Source organism: Chiloscyllium plagiosum, chromosome 43, assembly GCF_004010195.1.
Source record: "Chiloscyllium plagiosum isolate BGI_BamShark_2017 chromosome 43, ASM401019v2, whole genome shotgun sequence".
Taxonomy (NCBI): Eukaryota; Metazoa; Chordata; class Chondrichthyes; order Orectolobiformes; family Hemiscylliidae; genus Chiloscyllium; species Chiloscyllium plagiosum.
The window spans coordinates 2,833,257-2,852,783 of NC_057752.1; the positions used below are offsets into that span (position 1 = coordinate 2,833,257).

The following is a 19,527-nucleotide window of genomic DNA, read 5'->3' on the forward strand; positions in this document are numbered from 1 at the left end:
GTCCATGTTTGAACCAAGGCTGTAATGAGGTCAGGAGCTGAGTGACCCTGGTGGAACCCAAACTGGGTGTCACTGAGCAGGTTATTGCTGAGCAGGTGCTGCTTAATAGAACAGTGGATGACACCTTCCATCACTTTACTGATGATCGAGAGTAGACTGATGGGGCAGTAACTAGTCAGGTTGGGCTTGTTCTACTTTTTCTGTACAGGACGTACCTGGGGCAAATTGCCACATTGTTGGGTGTTGTCAGTGTTGCAGCTAACCTGAAGGGCAATTAAGGATGGCCATCCAAATGTGTCCATATTCCATGAACATCATCGTTGGCACTCCAAAGGCAGTTCCCAGTTAGGGCAAAAGAAAAACATGGCCTTCACGGTCACTGCCAGTGAGTCCTGGGTCAATTTGTTGCTCTGTTTATTGCAGCTCAGTGGGTCACACTCTTGCTTCTGTTATTCCTGTCAAACATTCATTTTTAAATCATTGGCTGGAGACAAACAATAGACTTTTTAAAAAAAGGCAGTCTTTTAGGTGGCACAGTGGCTCAGCAGTTAGCACTGCTGCCTCACAGCACTAGGGACCCGGGTTCGATCTCCACCTTGGGCAACTGTCTGTATGGAGTTTGCACGTTCTCCCTTGGTTTCCTCCAGGTGCTCCGGTTTCCTCCCACAATCCAAAGACATGCAGGTTTGGTGAATTGGCCTTGCTAAATTGCCCCACAGTGTTCAGGGATGTGTAGGTTAGGTGCATTAGTCAGGGGTAAACATAGGGGAATGGATCTGGGTGGGAAAGTCTTCAAAGGATCGGTGTGGACTTTTGGGCCAAATGGCCTGTTTCCATACTGTGGGGAGTCTATGATTGAGAGATATTCAACCATGGAATAATGAACAATTCAGAAAGTAATTGTTTGGACAAAAGGTTTTGATCTTCTGAAGATCACTGTGCAGACCTGAGAGAATCAAAGCTACCTTTTTAGTATAGAATGGATTATTCAACTTTTGATGTCAGATTGAGAAATATCATGTGACCAACTACTTCGATGAAGGGTCACTGGACCTGAAACATTAACTCTGTTTTCTGCCCACAGATGCGGCCAGACTTGCTGGTGTTTTGCAAAGGACATTTTTTGCAGACAACACCAGCTGTGTAAAGGAAACTGCTGATCTCCATGTGTCCGTCTCTCTCTCTTTACCCCCCATCTATGATGGCACTCCATCGTCTGAGTCCTTTTACCTGGGTCAGATTTAGCTTAATAAAACAAACTCTTTACTTGCTAATGTCAAGGGAACATAGCTAATGTTTTACAAACAGCACGTAAACACACTGATACATCTGATTTAAATTCAAAACCTTGCTACAATCAAACAAAGAACGTGAAAAGACAGGGGCCTTTCCACTGGGGCCCACCTGATTGTAAAATCAGGATGTCATGAGTTCAAATCTTACTCCAGAGGCACAATCTAGTCTGTACCACCCCAATGCATTGCTGTGGGAGTGCTGCATTGCCGAAGGCGCCATATTGGGAATGAGACGTTACACCAACACCCCCATGTAGATGCAAAAGATATCACAGCAGAGGTTTCAAAGCAGAGCGAGTGGGGGTGTCCTGGCCAATATTTATCTCACTGGGTCAATGGTGGTAGCCATGAGACAGAGATTAAACAGCACTGAGTTGGGGAAACCGAGGAGAATGTTTCGACGCATTGAGTTGATGGGAAATGGCAACAGCAGAGATTCCCAAGTAACTTTAAACAGGGATTGGGGTAAACACTCAAAGAGGAAAAGAAAACTTGCCAATGTTTTGGGGAAAGAGAAAGGGAGTTGCAGAGCTCTGATAATGAGTCAGCATGGGGGGGTGGGGGGCATGTGTTAAATGGCCTCTTTCTGTGCTCTGCTGCAGCAGACAGCTGCACCATCTTGTTCACATTATCAAAGCATGAGCTGCCCATGGCTGAATAAAAGAGGCCGTTACCCCAGGTAGGTGCATGATGGGAGAGTGGGGAGCTCGGGTGTATGGAGTACTTACTTATTGACTAGGTTTTGGACCTTTAGAGTGTGATTGATTTCAATCGCTGTCTGTGGTCCCTGTAGCTTCTGCCCATTCAGCATCTCTTCTTCCAGCTGTTTAATAGACTGAGGAAGGATAGAACAGTCTGTCATGAGTTTAGCTGCCAGACTAACAAGTTACTTCAGCTCAGATGGTGGTCTTACCTTGAGTGGAATGAGCACCAATGGTGTATCGGAATCAGCAATAGAATGGGACTAGTTCAGTTTGGGAAACCTGGTCCGAATGGATGAGTTGGGTCGAAAGGGTCTGTTTCCGTGCTATATGACTCTATGACACAATGGGCTCCAGTGCCCCTTAACTAGGGTGGGGGAGGTGCCATTGACCACCAGCTCCTGACCCCAGTGGTGTTCCCCTGTGACCTTTGCTGGAAATGGGTAATGCAGGGACAGGAAAACAGGTACTCAACCACACTGGGCCTGCTCACTCATTCCGTCAGATCATGCCTAATCTGTCCATTAATTCTATTTAGCAACTTTTTCTCCAGAACCCTGCTCACCCGCCTCCCATTCTTCAAGTGGGATGGGGTTAGATTTTGGATATGATGTGGGTAGCGTGCAGGAAGGTGGAGTTGAGGTCGATCGGCCAGGATCTACATGAATGGCAAACAGGCTAGAGGGGCTGAATGGTCTGCTCGCATTTCTTATTTTGAGCAACCGTTACTAGGAAACAACCAAATTGTTAGAAAAGCCCATCTGGTTCACTCATATCTTTTCGGAAAGGAAACTGCCATCCTTACCTGGTCTGGTTTACATATGACTCCCGAACCACAGCAATGTGGCTGATTCTTAACTGCCCTCTTCACTGGTAAAACAAGCCACTCAGATATCACCACCACCTTTAAGGGGCAATTACGGATAGGTAATAAATGCTGGCCTTGACACTGACGTCCACAGAGAAAACCAAACCACAGTGCCTAGCATCGATTACAGTGCAAAAGCAGGCCATTCGAACCGTCAAGCCAATGCCAGCAGTGTTAGGTGAAGGTTGTTAACGTGCCTCGTGTTTGAAGAAGGACCAATTGGCTGGGAGTCCAAACAAGGGTACTCGTAAAATTTGGTGTCTACAGGACAGAAGGGCATTCAGGTCATCCACCAGGTTGCTGATGGCAGGGTTGAAGCTCAGGGGTGGGAGTGGGGTCAAGCTGGTCATCATCCCCTTCCCCCTACCTTGCCTGTCTTTGCAAAGACCTCCGCGATTTTCCTGTTACGGCCTCCGTAGCAGGTGGCGATTAGGTCGGCCACGCCACAGCTCTCGAGGAAGATGGAGTCTGGCACCAGGCCCTCGCAGTGCAGCCTCACAAAGGCGATAATTTCCATCAGCCCCAGGCGGATGACTGCAGCCTTTGTGTTGTCACCGTAGCCCAGTCCGTCACAGAATCCGGCTCCCATGGCAACCACATTCTGAAAGAGAAAAGAAAGCGAGACGATAACAGGCTGTGCGTTAGCAAACATTCAGAGAAACAGGGCAGGCCGGAGGCCTCGATAACTCACAGGACTAATGAACTGACCAAGTCATCGAAAAGAAAGAAACTGCATTTGTATCAGGTCCTACAACACATGCCGAGGCATGGTTGCCAACACCACTTTGAAAGCAAATGCAGCATCAATTTGCAAGGTTCCAAAGATAGAATCCCTACAGTGTGCAAGCCATTCAGCCCACCAATCCTCTGAAGAGAATTCCACCCAGACCCCCTCCCCCCACCCTATGTCATTAACCCTGCATTTCCCATGAACAGCAAGAGAAATAACCACATCATGTAAAGTTTGCTCACTGAGCTGGAAGGTTTGTTTTCAGACGTTTCATCACCATACTAGGTAACATCAGTGACAGTCTCTGGTGAAGTGCAGGTGGTATGTCCCGCCTCTCTATTTATAGGTCTTGGTTTCTTAACCTACAAACAGGTCAAAGGATCACCCATGGGATCCCCAATATCAGGGCTCATAGCAGAAGCAGGAATGCAGAGACTTGAACAAGCTGCCCTCCCATCTATCCAACCCAAACTTTGGGCCTGCTACGTAGATGACACCTTTGTCATCACAAAATGGAACATACAACACCATTAACAATATCCCGACAGGCATAACATTCACAAAAGAGAAGGAGAACAACAACAAATTCCCATTCCTAGACGTGACAGTTGAACGTACAGTTAATAGAGAGCTTCAAACCAGCGGGTACAGAAAAACAAATACTTAACTTCCGAAGCAATCATCCCAACACCCACTAATGGAGCTGCACTAAGACATTATTTCAATACATCATACTGCAGCACCCAAGAACTACAAAAAACAGAAGAAAAATATTTACACAACATTTTCAAGAAAAATGGTTACCCAATAAACACAATCCGCTGATTCCTCAGAAACAAGCCCAAACAAGCAGACACAACGCAACCAAAAACTATAGCCACATTACCCAACGTCAAAGGCATATCAGGAATGACTTCCAGATTACTCAGATCCCTTGGTGTCATGGTAGCCCACAAACCTACCAATACACTTAAACAGCGACCAATTAACCTAAAGGATCCATTAGATACTACAAGCAAAACTAGCATCATTTATAAGATACCATGCAAGAACTGTAAAAAACACTATATCGGACAAACTAGCAGGAAACTTGTCACCAGGATACATAAACACCAGCTGGCCACCAAAAGACACGACTCACTCTCACTAGTTTCTATACATACAGACAAGACGGACACCACTTTGACTGGATCAACACACACATCCTAGGACAGGCGAAACAAAGGCACACACAAGAATTCTTAGAGGCATAGCATTCTAACCAGAACTCCATCAATAAACACATCAACTTAGATCCTGTCTACCTTTCCTTGAAAAGAATGTAAAATAACATCACCCACCTTAAGAAACTAAGACCTATAAATAGAGAGGCAGGACATACCACCAATTCTTTACCGGGACTCTCACTGGTGACGTTACCTAGTGTGGTGACGAAATGTCTGAAAACAAACCTTCCAGCTCAGCAAGCTAACTTATAGACTTATCATGAACCCTGAGCTACAAATCTTCTCAAAAATCGTTAACATCATCTGTCTCTTTAGATGTTGGACTCTTTATATTTGTTCATTTAGTGTGCATGCTGTCCATTAAGGGGTTAATGGTGGCAAACGTACCAAAAACAAAGCTTCCAGTAAAGTCTACGGGATCTTATACATTCCCATGAGTGAGTAAACAGGTGCCTGAGTTTAATGATTCATTTAAAAGACAATGCAGCACTCTCTTCACATTCCAGTGCATGGACACAGAAATTCATCTCCTCATGGGAATGGTAGTCTCAGTAAGAGTGTCTGGGAGGGAGTCTTTCTCCATCCTGCAGAAAAATGACCATTTTTGTCTCATTGGTTGCTTCCAGAGTACCAAGTTCAGCTGTTTTGCCTCCAAGTCATTTCCAGCTGAGAGACCACAGTTAAGGAGAAGTGGTATGGAAATCTGAAATCAAACAACTGTGGGCAGGTTGGGAGCTCTGCACTCTCTAGAAAGAGGATCTGTTTGGTCAACTCCTAAACTCCCTCCTCGCTCTCTGACTGGGAAAGTAGATTTTAAGTCCTGTCACCACCCTTACCTCAACAGCTCAGGTTGGCGAGCAAACCTGGGAGCCTTGCGGTGTGCCCGGTTCAGTGCCATGCTGCGGGGGGTGCATTTATGCACTTACAGCACGGCAGGGAGGAGCAACCACTGACGGGCACTGTTCAAAACTTTGCTCCATCATTGTTACATCACATTGTCTTCAAAGAAGGAACAAACTTGTATTTATGAGGCGCCAGGCCCAAACCTCAGGCTCCCTCAGAGTGCTTTACAGCAAATGAAATGAGACTGAAATGCAGTCAATGTTGCAGCATTGGGAATGTGGCAGTCAATCCATGCACAGCAAGCTCCCACAAACACCAACGTGATAATGATTTTTGCAATGTTGTTTAAGGGACAGGTGACCGGGAAGAGTTCTAATTGCCCTCTTTCAATAGTCGCACAGGATGTGTTCAACTCAACTGACAGGGGAGGTGGGCTCCTAGCCCACAGTATCTCATCCAGGGCAGCACCCGCTCAGTACTGGGGTCCTTGTGCTCAACCTCTGGACTGGGACTCCAACCGTCACAAATTTCTGACTCCAAGGTGGGACTGCTAACCACCTTACTCATATTGTGCTTTGAACAGCTCATCACTGTTGTATGTCCACACTCCACCACTGAACTTGCAGGAGGGACACACACAATAACAAAATTCAAAGTTAAAACAACGATCCTCAAAGGAAGCAGGGGAACCGGGTGTGAGAGCTTCACAGACCTTTAAGGCCCCGCAGATCTCCACAGCATCTGCCTCCTCCACCACCCTGAGCCTGAAGTTTCGAGTCTGCAGCAGTTCTTTTAAAATCTTTCCATGTTCAATGTTTGCAGCTCCTAAACAGTAGAAGAGGTCAGGCAAAGCTCTATCAAGAGAATTAACACTGGCAGTGGTAGGCAGCACATACCGGGGGTATATTTATATTGTATGAACAGAAGCCAGAGATTAAGCATTAAGCTCTGTGACCAGCTCTGATCGCCAATACAAAAAGGGAGAGGCTGGAGGCCTGACAGTGGTTCCAGATGCTCATGGTTCTTCCAACCACAGACTAGGTCTCCCCCACATTTGCTGTTGATGGCTTCACCAGTAAACCTGCAGCAGCACACATGCGAGAGGAAATGGCTTCTCATTGGAGCAGCGGCTCCTTGCAAAATCTTCCACTTACCAGAATTTGAAACTGCAACTTGGAAAATAAAATACACGTGAAAGAATCAAACATTTCACAAGCCAACAAAAGATCACTGGACATTACGCCTTTCCTGGGTCTGTGCTCCTTTTGGTGTAAGATAATATAACAATTCATAATGGGAGCCCTCTGAATGAGCTGTAAATTCATCCGCCAGGAAAGCAGGCATGTAGCTCTATGTAATGTTCTGGACAGCTGTACATGGCCGGCAGGATGTAGGCTAGACACCACTAGGCCAGCTGCATGAAATAAGGTAGGCTTAATCTTCTTCATCTGCTTCTCTTATGCCTCTTCACCAGTGAAGGTGATATCTAGACCCGACCGTGCCCCTGGCCCCCGGGTTCTCCTCCCAACCCTATAGTCATTGCTGGCACCAGATAGTGTCTGGGCGCCGACATCATAGATGCCAAATAGTGGCCCTCCCCAGTTTATATCACTACAGGTCTCAGCACCTATGTCCTATACCTGTGTACAGCTATGCAAATACTCTATACCTTTGGGCATCATACCCAGTACCTCGTCATGGATGACTGTGAGATATTACCAATGGTGGACTCGCAGAACTTCTCAGCCGCTACTTCATTCGCAAGATTTGCTCCCATCAGCACGCTCACTTCAATTCCAAGTGTCTCCCGAATTACATCAGAGATCAGCTTCAGACCGTACGATCCAACTTCAATACCCTGCAGCAAAGAACAGTGAAGAGCTTGTTTTTATATTAATTCTTTAGAAATGAAATAATTAGTTCTTAATATTTTTTATGCAATTGAAAATTGCCGAATCTAATTTGGAAGATTAAACTGATGCAGACTGTACAGGATTGTACAGTTTTATAATAGATATTTGTTCATGGGATGTGGGTGCTGACCAGCATTTATTGCTCACCCCTAATTGCGAGGCTGAGCTGTCTTCAGGCACTGCTGCAGTCCATTTGGCATGGGTACACCAGGCCAGGAGGAGATTTTGACCCAGCCACGGTGAAGAATGGTTACATGTTGTCTAAACTCAAGTAATAGTCAAGTCTTGTATAAATGTAAACTCCCAGCTTTGAGCCTAAAATTCTCCATTGTTCACATTCCTTGCACTGGTGTTGGGTGTGGGGTCGGTGGCAGTGGAGTAGTGAGCCTTCCCCTCACCACCCCCCCCCCCCCCCCCCCCCAAATTTGGCTCTTTTTCTCATTTAAATGTTAGAAAGCAGAAAATGGTTTAAGACAGCTGACATTCAGCACCAGGGACAGCAACCAGCAGTGTCATTCTTGGCAGTTCCCAAGACCTGGTCTGGATTTTCATCCTTCAAAAAAAATTACTTGCGGAGAAGTTGGGCCCTACTTTTTGCCTTAAAAATTGGTGTCAAAAACCTACATTCTACACAAAGTATATATTCCTAGTCAGGATGGTGAGTGACTTGGAGAGGAACTTGCAGGGGGTGTTGTTCCCACATGTCTGCTGCCTTTCTAGATGGTTCAGTGTGCAGTTTGGAAGAGTTACCCCAGGGGTAAGGAAAGCAGGGAGAACAGAAATAGATGGGCTTGAGGCACAGCGGAAGGACGAAGGGGAGAGGAGGCAGAAAGAGAGCAAGATTGGCAGGGGGAGGGAGAAGGGAGAGGGAAAAGTGAAGACCCTGCCCATAATTGAGGTTCAGGCTGTACCTTGATAAGAGAGACTCCAATGCTGGAAAGCTTGATCTGACCTTTCAACTCATCACAGGTCTCTCTGATGAACTGGTGTGGCATGACAAACACCAAAATATCGGCATCTCTCGCTGCATCCAGCAGCCCAGGCACCGCAATCTAAACACATTGGATAACAAACACCATGAGGAGACAACACAACCTGGTCCAGAAATAGAAACTTGATGATGGAATCTCCCACTCTTCAGCAATGTCCACTGTTCACTTCCCACCATGGCTTTTCGCTTGTTGCAGTAACTCCCCCTTCTTGCTGATCGATATTTTAAACTTTCACACAATTTCAGCCTCAGTTGTAGGTTTGGACATTTTTTTCTGCCCACGTTTTTCTTTTTGACATTCTTTAACCCTGTACCTGTAACTTTGCTGTCAAGTACGTAGTTCAGAATATTGTTAAGTTGATGTAAGAAGTCTTAACTGTGCTCCTCAGTCCAGCTTACTGGGTGTAAACAAACCCTTTGTGTCCTTTCCCTTCAGGGATTAAATGTGCTTTGGATGTCTGATAATCAGCTGCTTCTCATGGGTATTCGATTCAGATTTCCCCCCTTAGCTGACGGGTTTTTACTGCTCTTACTGCTTTTTTAAAAGATTTTTTCCCAAGTACTGTACTGGCTATGAAAGGTTTTTTTGTTGTGACTTACAGTGATGGTTATTCTGGACAAGGTTTCTGTTCAGAGATGTTTACTTCACAGTAGGAGTTCAGCCCTATGACCTTATGGTTGTTAGCTGCTGTTAAGGCTGTACCGATCATTTTTTTTTAAAAGGTTACTTTTTAAAGTCCTTCTCTTCTCCACGAGATGTCAGGTCTGTTTCCTGTCTTCACTGCTGCCGTGATTTTTTTTCAGCAGTGAGTCCCCTTGGTTGCCACCACCGTTTATGGTATGATTTGATGCTACACTATGAGCATCAGATCAAGACAGACTGGTCAAAGAGAAGGCAAACTGATGAGCTATCCTCAGGCCTAGACTTCAAAGTAGCACTATTTATTATGTGATAATATTAAATCCTGCTATACACGGTAATCAAAGATATACCAGGCTCTGACTTACAGCCACGGTAGGTAAGGATTAGTCCATCTACTTCATGTCCATGGGTCTTCCAGTCTGTTCAAACGCCACCCATTTATACTCGGTGATGTGCAGCTCTGTGATATCATTGCAAAATTGCTCCAGGGTCTTGAAGCCCTTAAACGTACTTTGTTTCTGAGTCCAATACTGTGTTATATTTCGAGTGTCTAAAGGTTTCTTTGCCAAGCTGGCTTTAAGAGACAGATTGTGGGCGGCACGGTGGCACAGTGGTTAGCACTGCTGCCTCGCAGCGCCAGAGACCCGGGTTCAATTCCCGACTCAGGCGACTGACTGTGTGGAGTTTGCACGTTCTCCCCGTGTCTGCGTGGGTTTCCTCCGGGTTCTCCGGTTTCCTCCCACAGTCACAAAGATGTGCAGGTTAGGTGAATTGGTCATACTAAATTGCCCGTAGTGTTAGGTAAGGGGTAAATGTAGGGGTATGGGTGGGTTTCGCTTCGGCGGGTCGGTGTGGACTTGTTGGGCCGAAAGGCCTGTTTCCACACTGTAATCTAATCTAATCTAATCTAATCTGGACTTGTTTTCCTCCATTTAGTTCCTTGCTTAAGATTGATTAAGATCTTTGGATCCAGGCAAATCCCTGGCCATCCATTTGTCTTCTCTCTCACCACAATGGAACTGAGCCAACCTGTAGGCTCTGGTGATCATCTTCTTATCTTCCATCTCTTGAGCTCTCTTTCAGGCATTTCTTCTGGTTTGATTAGTGTGTTATGTGGAAGGGGACTCACTGGTCCATCACTGGGTCAACAGTATATTCAAAATCCTCAAAGCCTCCAACTGACTGATCAAAACACTCTGGGTGGGAGGATCCAAGATGGCGGTGATCTGAGAAGATCGTACTGCAGAGCTTCGCATCACAGCACAGGCAGAACGGTCCTTTAACCTGCCCAACCCAGGCCATCGAGATATCTTGGGACTCCGGAAAGATCGTGGAGTTCCAAGAAACTTCTAAAGATTAACTTACCTGTGTTTCCAGCCATCCAGAGATGCTGAGAAAGGGAGGAGGAGCATCCGAGGCTGGGCCTGCAGTTCAGCCTGCAACAGCCTCAGAGCCAATTACTCTCCAGGCCCTGGTGAAATCTCGCAAGATGCAGGGGAAAGAGATTGAAGAGAAGCTGGCTCCAATCTCTCTCATGCTGCAGAAGCATGAGCAGCAGCTGGGAGACCTGGAGAAGAGGACGGATGAGGTGGAGCACAGGGTCACAGTGGTGGAAGCTGATGCCAGTTCATCCAAGGAGGAGATCCAAGCCCTGGAGACGCAGGTCTGTAATTTGTGCGACCAAGTGGATGATCTTGAGAACAGGGGCAGGAGAAAAACCATTCAGATCATCGGTCTGCCTGAGGGTAAGGTAGGTGAGCGGCCTGCAGAATTTGTTGAAGACTGGCTTCCGAAATTCCTTGACTTGGGGCTGGCATGAGAGGCTTGAAGATAGAGAGGGCTCACCTGGCTGCAGCACGGAGATCGGGTCTGGGTCAATGTCCTCGTCCTCTCCTGGTGCGGTTCCATCATTACTGGGATAAGGAGAGAGTCATGGAGGCTTCCAGAGTCCAGAGGAAGGGTCCGAAGGCCCTAATTTACGAGGGCTCTAAGATCAAGTTCTTTCAGGCCTTCTCAGTGGCAGTGATCCAGAAAAGAAAATCCTATGACGGTGTCAAGAGAAGACTGAGGGAGCTTGGGATTCAGACCTCTCGGAGGTATCCAGTGGTGCTTCGGAACACCTTAGATGGATCCATGCCTTCTCTGACGTGTCAAAGAGATGTAAGAGACTTTGTGAACAAATTAACCTAATTTGAACAATTGCAGTATGTATAAATAGTGTAGTTTGGGTATGTGTTTATTATTCTGTAAAAGAAACGGAGGAAGTCCGGTTGGAGCTTCATCTTTCTTTTTTTCCCTCTATTGATAATAATTTGGTTTAAACTATGTTTGGCGGCGGTTGAAATGTACGTTTTCTATTTATAAGTTAGGATATACCAAAAGATGGGTGGGGTATTTATTCCCCCTTTTCTGAAAAAAAATGTTTTTTATTCATATCGATATTCTATGGCGTGTTTATTTTTTTCTGCTTGTGTTTGCAGTGTGGCTCTAGCTGGGAGAAGTGAAGGTGGTTGGGATGGTTAGACGCCTACTTAATGGGCAGTTTGGGATGGGTAGTTGCCCTTTCTGGGCAGGGGGTGAGCTCTCCTACTCAGCGCTGTTGGCACTTTATATGTTGGTTTTTTTTTGGTTTTTGTTGTTTTTAGTTTTCAATAGTTTTGTAGATTTGTTAAATGTAGTGGTTTTAGTTTATGTAGTTTTTATATTTGGTGGATCATGTGACACTAAGGGTCAGCAGTTTGTGGTTCAGGGAATTTAACTGTTATTGCAGAAGATTATGGCTAATGATTTGATTAAATGGTGTACCTGGAATATCAAGGGAAGTCATTCACCAATTAAGAGGAAGAGGGTACTCTTGAATCTTAGAAAGGAGAAGGTGGATATTGTTTTGTTACAGGAGACACATTTGGATGACAAGAAGCATCTGAAATTACAGCAGAATGGCTTTGACTGAGTTTATTTTTCATCATTTAATACCAGAAGTAGGGGAGGGCTATATTGGTTAGAAAGAATCTCCCATTTAAGTTGTTGGAGTGTGTTAATGACACACACGGGAGGTTTGTAATTCTTAAAGCCTTGATAAATGGGGAAGAATATAGTGTTTTAAATGTTTATTGCCCTCCAGCTCATCTCTTTAAATGTTTGGGAGACGCTTTTTCTAAACTGATAGGTCTTGAGTCCCAGCATATCATTATAGGGGGAGATTTTAACTGTCTCATGGATCCCACAGTAGACAGGTTGCCCAAAGGTCCCTTGATACCCTCTGTACAAACTAAACAGTTAGTGGGTCTGTGTGGGGAGAGTGAGGGTTGGTGGACGTGTGGAGCTGTCTCCACCCTACAGGTAGGGATTTTACTCCAATCCGCACAGACATCACACTAGGATTGATTTTTTTTCTGACCCCTGCGGTAACCCTGGATTTGGTGGCATCTTGTACGATTGGTAATATTGCCATCTCTGATCATGCTCCAGGGTACCTTATGGTTAAGATTAAGGACATTACAGTGGGTTCGAGATACTGGTTCGAGGTCCTTTATCCTCAAGGATAATAAGTTTGTGGAGTATTTCTCTTGGGAATTTCGGGTGTTCCTAGACATTAACATAGGCTCAGTTGATAGCTCATCCGTTCTCTGGGAAACTGCCAAAGCTTATGCGAGGGGGTTAGTTACTTCATATTCCGCCAGTAGGAAGCAGCAGAAGGGTAAGCAGCAACGTCTCCTTGAAGCACGGTTGAAGGCGGCCGAGAAGGCCCACTTTGACAGACTCTCGTTGGTCAAACTACAGAGGATTATGGCGCTGCGGTCTGCATTAAATTCTGTGCTCACACAGACGGCAAAGCAAAGGTTATATGAACATGGTGACAAGCCAGGCAAATACTTAGCATATCTCGCCAGGAAAAGGAGCGTCCCTCAAGCCATTACGGCGATTAGGGAAGAGTCTGGGAACCTAACATGCGATTCTAAAAAGATTAATGTGCCGTTCCAGAGATTTTACTCCAAGTTATACCAATCTGAGGATTGCGAGGAGGGGCAGGCCAAAATGGAATCCTTTTTTAGGGATCTGAAGCTCCCGGTGTGATTCCTGAACAAGAGTCCTTTCTCAATGCCCTGTTATCAGAGCAAGAAGTGCAGAAAGCTGTGAGGCAGCTTCAGAGTGAAAAGGCGCCCGGTCCTGACGGACTTCCTAGTGAATTCTATAAGGAATTTATAAGTATACTGTCAGGCCCAATGCTGAATATATTTAATGATTCATACAGTCATGTTTGTCTCCCAGCATCTCTGAGAGAGGCCAATATTTTACTTATCTTTAAAAAAGGGAAGGACCTGTAAGACTATGCTTCATACAGGTCCATCACGCTCTTAAATGTGGCCTTTAAAATCCTCTCTAAGACTCTCACGTTAAGGCTGGAGACTGTGTTACCTCCTTTTATTAAAGAGGATCTGATGGGTTTCATAAAGGGTCGAAGACCATCCAATAACGTTAGGAGGCTGCTTAATGTAATTCAAGCATGCCAACAGCAGTCAATACAGGGATTGGTGATTTCCCTTGATGCAGAAAAGGCATTTGACCGAGTTGAGCGGCCATATATTTTCTATACTCTGGAGGGGTTGGGTGAATTTGGGCGAAATCTTCATAATATGGGTAAAGGTTCTCTACGATAGCCCTCTCGCAGCGGTCATCACCAATGGGGTATGATCAAGCAATTTTAATATTTCTAGGGGCAGCCGGCAGGGCTGTCCCCTTTCACCATTACTTTTTACGTTGGTGATTGAACCGTTGGCAGAGGCCATTTGTGGGGTTCCCAATATATCAGCTCCAGAAGTGGGGTCAAAATTACATCAGATTCCGTTGTATGCAGACAATGTTGTAATTCTTTTTGACAAATCCAGCAGTTTCAGTGCCTCGCCTGATACAGAGCATTCACGCGTTTGGCGCTTTTTCGGGGTACAAGACTAATTTTGTGAAATCCGCAGCTATGCCTATGGGTGGTCTTACAAAGGAGCTAGGTCTTGCGGGGTGACTATAGATTCCCATTTAGGTGGTCACAGGGGCATTGTGTGTATTTGGGCATATTCATCACTCCAGTTCTGGATCGGCTGTTCAAAGCCAATTTTATCCGATTATTTGGAAAAATTAAACAAGATCTCCAAAGATGGGAGGCACTTCCAGTCTCGTGGTTTGGTCGGATAGCGCTTATTAAGATGAATATTCTCCCCTGTTCGCTATACCCTATATGGATGCTCCCTCTGATTTTCAATAAGCAAACACTCAGGAGGCTGAATGGCTGGTTCAGCTCCTTTATTTGGCATTGTAAGCGGCCTCTCATTAAATTAGCTAAACTACAAATGTCTCACAGATTGGGGAGAGTGGACCTTCCAAACATTAAAAATTACCAACTAAGCTCGCTTTTGACCTACGTGAGTGTTTGGGTTTATGGGGATCCTTTTTCAATATGGCTAGATATCCCAGGCAAGGTGCCCCCTTACCAGTTTGCTGTTTTTGGACAAAATGAGGACAATTAGAGAATATTGCCATAACCCAAGAGTCATCAATACTGTTAAAGCATGGAGGGCAATTTGGCAGAGGGAAGACAATATTGGCAAAACATCTTTGTTTACGCCTTTAGTGGGTATGCCAGGTTTTCCACCAGGGATGATAGATTCAGGATTTAAATGTTGGGCAGCGAGGGGTGTGTCTTGCATGGGCGGTTTATTTGAGGGAGACGTAATGATGTCCTTCGATTAGTTAGTACAGAAATACGAGTTATACAATAGAGACCTCTTTCTTTTTTTCAAGTTAGGGATTTTATTAAAAAAAAACACACTTTTGACTGATCCCTACAAATCTGACATAGAGAGGGGGGTGCTAAGGGCTAAGAGTACACTCTCTGTCAGTACTTTATATCATCAGTTGGGGGGTGCCCCATCAGATGAGTTTGATTGACTCTGCAGGATTTGGGAGAGAGAGCTGGGTGTTGAAGTTTCCTCAGAGGCATGGGAGAATGCAAGGAAGATATCGATTTGTAATAGGACCCATGCTTTACAGTTGAAGATTCTCCACCAGGATTCTCCACTTAGCCCCAGACCGTTTGTCAAAATTTAAACCAGGAGTATCTTCAGCATGTCCCAAGTGCAAGGTCTGTACGGGTACTCTTACCCATTGTCTTGCGATAGGCTTCAAACATATTGGAGCACTGTGGCAGGCACAATGGAGAGGATTTTGGGTGTAGGGGTGGAGAAGGACCCTATCTCTCTCCTTTTGGGCCTGCCGACTGTATTTCCTGTAGACGTGCATAAGAAAAAACTTTTCAATATTCTTACATTCTGTGTAAGGAAGAATATCTTGCTAGGTTGGATATCTGAAAACCCCCCCAGGCCTGTCGGGTTGGCGGAAGATTGTTATGGAGCATATTCCCTTGGATTTTCTCACAAATATGGTACACCACAAAACTGAGAATTTTTACAAGCCATGGCAACCCTTTTTGGAATACCTGGACACAGATTTATCTGCCACACTAACAAGGGCTTTAAAATAGCTGTAATGATTGTGTTTTACGAGTCCAATATCCAGGGAGAAGGAACTGTGAACGTATGAGTGTTTTGTTTGGCTGGGCTGAGTTATTACTATTTATTAGTTTGTTGTTGGTTGTTTATTTATCTAGTTAAATAGCCAGTTTTGGGTTTTTTAAATTCTATATTTTTCTATATATGTTTATACATTTGTACATGACGGTAGGTTGGGGATTATTTTAAAATTTATTTTTTATTTGGGTTGTTTTTTTGTACTGTTTTGAATTGTATTGTTTTGTACTTGTTGTAATATCAAAAAAAACTATTTTTTCAATAAAAATATATTTAAAAAAAAAACACTCTGGGGTCCATTTGTACCAGATCTCCCTGCCCTCAGACTGATGGTAGCTCTTCAGCGCTCAGTGCCACCTCCTGCTCCCTGTTGCTTGCTAAGATAATCTACGGCTCTCCACAACAGCTCTCACCCGGGATAGCAGGACACCTTGTTTCAGTATCCCTCTGATTTGGGCTGTTCACAGATAACAAATTGCTGTTCCCCTGTATGCTGTTAGCATGATAACCTTCATTAGCCCCTACTCATGGGGGAAGATCTTCCGTTATGGTCTGAGTGGGATGCTGCTCCTCTGCATTTCACCTTCAGATTTGTGAAATGGGCTTATTCCTGAGCCTTTCTCCGATTGCTGGATTTTTATGACTTTCTTTCCTCTGGATGCTGTTGCATCCTCACATTTCATGCTGTTTTACGGCTTTTAGGGTTTATCGATTGTGTTTTCATTGTTGACACACTCTTCCAGAGCTTTCCCACCAGTTGGCAATGCTCATTGCTGTTCTGCTGCTGGCTTTCTCTTGGCTGATCTGAAGGCCAGCAGTCTAGTAGCGTAGTCTCTTCACCAGTCTGTTCATTGCTTAGTGTCCTCTGTGTCTACAGCCTGAGAAATTGTGAGCTTGTCCTTTCCAATGACTGCTTTCTGTATTTCAGAGTGTGCAGTAGTTGATCAACTAGCCTTTTGACTCGGTCCTTAAAACTGCATTTACTGGCTGCATTTTTCAATCGTGTTGCAAAGTTGTCTATAGTTTCACCTATATCCTGTCTAGAGTCTTGAAATTCATGCCAACATTCAATTTTGGTTGGAGATGGGTGCTGAATCTGTCATAATATCCACTTGGCTTTTTTGTGGCCTCTTCTGACAGTTCCAGGTTGTTAAATAAATGCAATCCTATATCCCCTGCCCATAGACAGGTAGAGCCATACTCACTTTTTACGATATGTCTTTGAGGTAACTAGTGAAAGCCAGCTTGCATTTTTACATAAATGGCTTGAATTGCTGTGCATTCAATGCTGTGCTGGAAGACATTTGCTTTTTTAGCCTTCGTCAAATTTACTCAGTCTACCTTCTGGCACTTATGTGGGTCATTTTTCTGAGAGATCAGCAGTAAATTCAATTTAAAGCGCTTTTGGTTGGTTACCAACATGTACTGTCACCAGGAAGTGTCAATGCAGCAAGCTTTGTTTTAACCAGCATCTTATGAACTGGTACTTTCAATAACCTGGCAAAAATTATATCCTTGAAATACTGGACATTTACTGTAATCCTGCGATGTCTGAGTGGTCAGTTGAGGGTGTGAGTGAGAAGGCTCTCTGCCAGTATTAAGGCAAATTATTTGAGTGATTTATGCTGTAAATCAAGTATAATAGTGATGTAAAAACCTCCTGCATTACATTTCTATTCCTCATTGCGTATTTTTACATTGATTATATGGACCTCTTGATTATCCGGAATATCTGATTAACCACACATTCCTGATCCCATAGGTGCCAGTCAATAAAACGTTTGCTATATATACGTTTTGTGATGTTTGGATAAGCGTGCTTTAAGTAAGGAGAACTCTTATCTTGTTGAATCCTTCAGGCAGACTATCCAGGTGAAGGCTTCGTCAGGTCGACCCTACTGGTTCTCTCACAGTACAAGATTACCAGGTGCAGCTGTGAGAGTGTTCCCTACTGAATCACTTCCACTCATAGCTCCTAGCTCTGACATATAACAGACAGATATACAGCATGATAACCGCTCCCCTTTGCTAAGCGGTTGCATTGTCTCGAGCCAAAATTGAACAGCACTCACCACATTGGCTGGTAGCTTGCATCCCGGGAGGTACTTCACGTTCTCATGCTCAGTGTTTATGATTTCTGTTAACTTCCTGCCGTTTACCAGCTCTTCAAACACCCACATGTAAACAGTGCTGTCAAACATCTTACTTTCAGCCGCATTTTCTCCAATGATTTTTCCGATGACTGATCCCCTGTGGAGTTGAGGGAGGGGGCAGAAAGATGACATTGGTCGGAAAATAACTTGCACTTGATGAAGCGACGTGCATTGACACGGCGCCTTTCACAACTTTTGAGAGGGCACAAAGCTCTTTACAACAAAAGGATGTTTAAAGGGGACTCACTGCTGTAATTTTGGGTGCAGCAAGATACCATTGGCAATGAAATAAATAACCAGATCATCAATTTTTACTGGTGTTGATTGAAGTTCAGCATTAGTCAGGTCACCAGGAAGATGCTCCTGTTATTTAACTCATGCCACAGGTCTTTCATGCCCACCTGCCTCAGCTTAGAGTCATTGAGATGTACAGCATGGAAACAGACCTTTCAGTCCAACTCGCCTATGCTGACCAGATATCCTAAATAAATCCAGTCCCATCTGCCAGCATTTGGCCCATATCCCTCCAAACCCTTCCTATTCATATACCCATCCAGATCCCTTTTAAATGTTGTCATTGTACCAGCCTCCACCACTTCCTCTGGCAGCTCATTCCAGACACGCATCACCCTGTGTGTGAAAACGTTGCCCCTTAGGTCTCCTTTAAATCTTTCCCCTCTCACCATAAACCTATGCTCTCTAGTTTTGGACTCCCTTACCACTGGAAAAAGATTTTGGCTATTCACCCCATCCATGCCCCTTATGATTTCATATGCTTCTATAAGGTCACCCCTCAGCCTCCAATGTTCCAGGGAAAAATGTCCAGCCTGTCCAGTCTCTCCTCATAATCAACAACTGGTGCTGCACGGACATTGCAACCCTGGGCAGCCATTGCTCCCCAAACGTTGAACTCCCCATCATCAAATGTCGGCCCTTCTATCCACCACAGGAATTTCCCGCTGCTATAGTAACTGCTGTGTACATATCATCACAAGCAAAGGTTGAGGAAGCTCTGGATGTGCTGTACTCCACCACTAACACCCCGAGGCCCTGTTTATTGTAACTGGTGACTTCAATCTAAGGAAGGTGTTGCCCAAGTACCACCAGAACATTACCTGGCCCACCTGGAGCACAAACATTTTAGACCATTGCTACACGTACCGCTCCACCCCCCACCCTCCTTTCGGAAACTCCGACCACAATGCCGTATTTCTTCTCCCGGCTTACAGGCAAACGATTAAGCGAGATTCCCCTCGCGGATACAGGTCCAGTGCTGGTCGGCAGAGGGAGAGGATCAATTCCGGTTATGGCTGGAATCGGCTGATTGGGCCGTGTTCAAACAGGCCGCAGGTACCTTGGACGGGTACACCATCACTGTCACAGACTTTATCAGCAAGGTGTGTGGAGGACTGCATACCGAGGAAGTCAACCTGGGTGTTCCCCAACAGGAAACCCTGGATAAATCAGGACATACAGAACCTGCTGATAACCAGGCATGAGGCCTTCAGATCAGGAGACCCACTCAAATATAAGGAATCCAAGTATGACCTTCACAGAGCCATTAAGACAACCAAGGACCAATA

At 45.0% G+C, this 19,527-nt stretch overlaps 1 protein-coding gene across 2 annotated transcripts in view; it reads right to left on the reverse strand.

Annotated features, from left to right (window-relative positions):
• The window catches only part of LOC122543291 (glycerol-3-phosphate dehydrogenase [NAD(+)], cytoplasmic-like), a 33,670-nt gene that overhangs the window by 2,268 nt on the left and 11,875 nt on the right, over positions 1-19,527 (reverse strand). The window contains exons 2-7 of one of the 2 annotated variants that reach the window (XM_043681797.1): positions 17,864-18,041; positions 8,488-8,628; positions 7,383-7,521; positions 6,376-6,488; positions 3,232-3,465; positions 2,024-2,130 (exon numbers count right to left, since the gene is read on the reverse strand). In XM_043681797.1, the coding sequence (XP_043537732.1) occupies positions 2,024-2,130; positions 3,232-3,465; positions 6,376-6,488; positions 7,383-7,521; positions 8,488-8,628; positions 17,864-18,041 (912 nt within the window). The remainder of the gene's footprint in view (positions 1-2,023; positions 2,131-3,231; positions 3,466-6,375; positions 6,489-7,382; positions 7,522-8,487; positions 8,629-17,863; positions 18,042-19,527) is intronic. The other variant, XM_043681798.1, reaches the window with a different exon arrangement.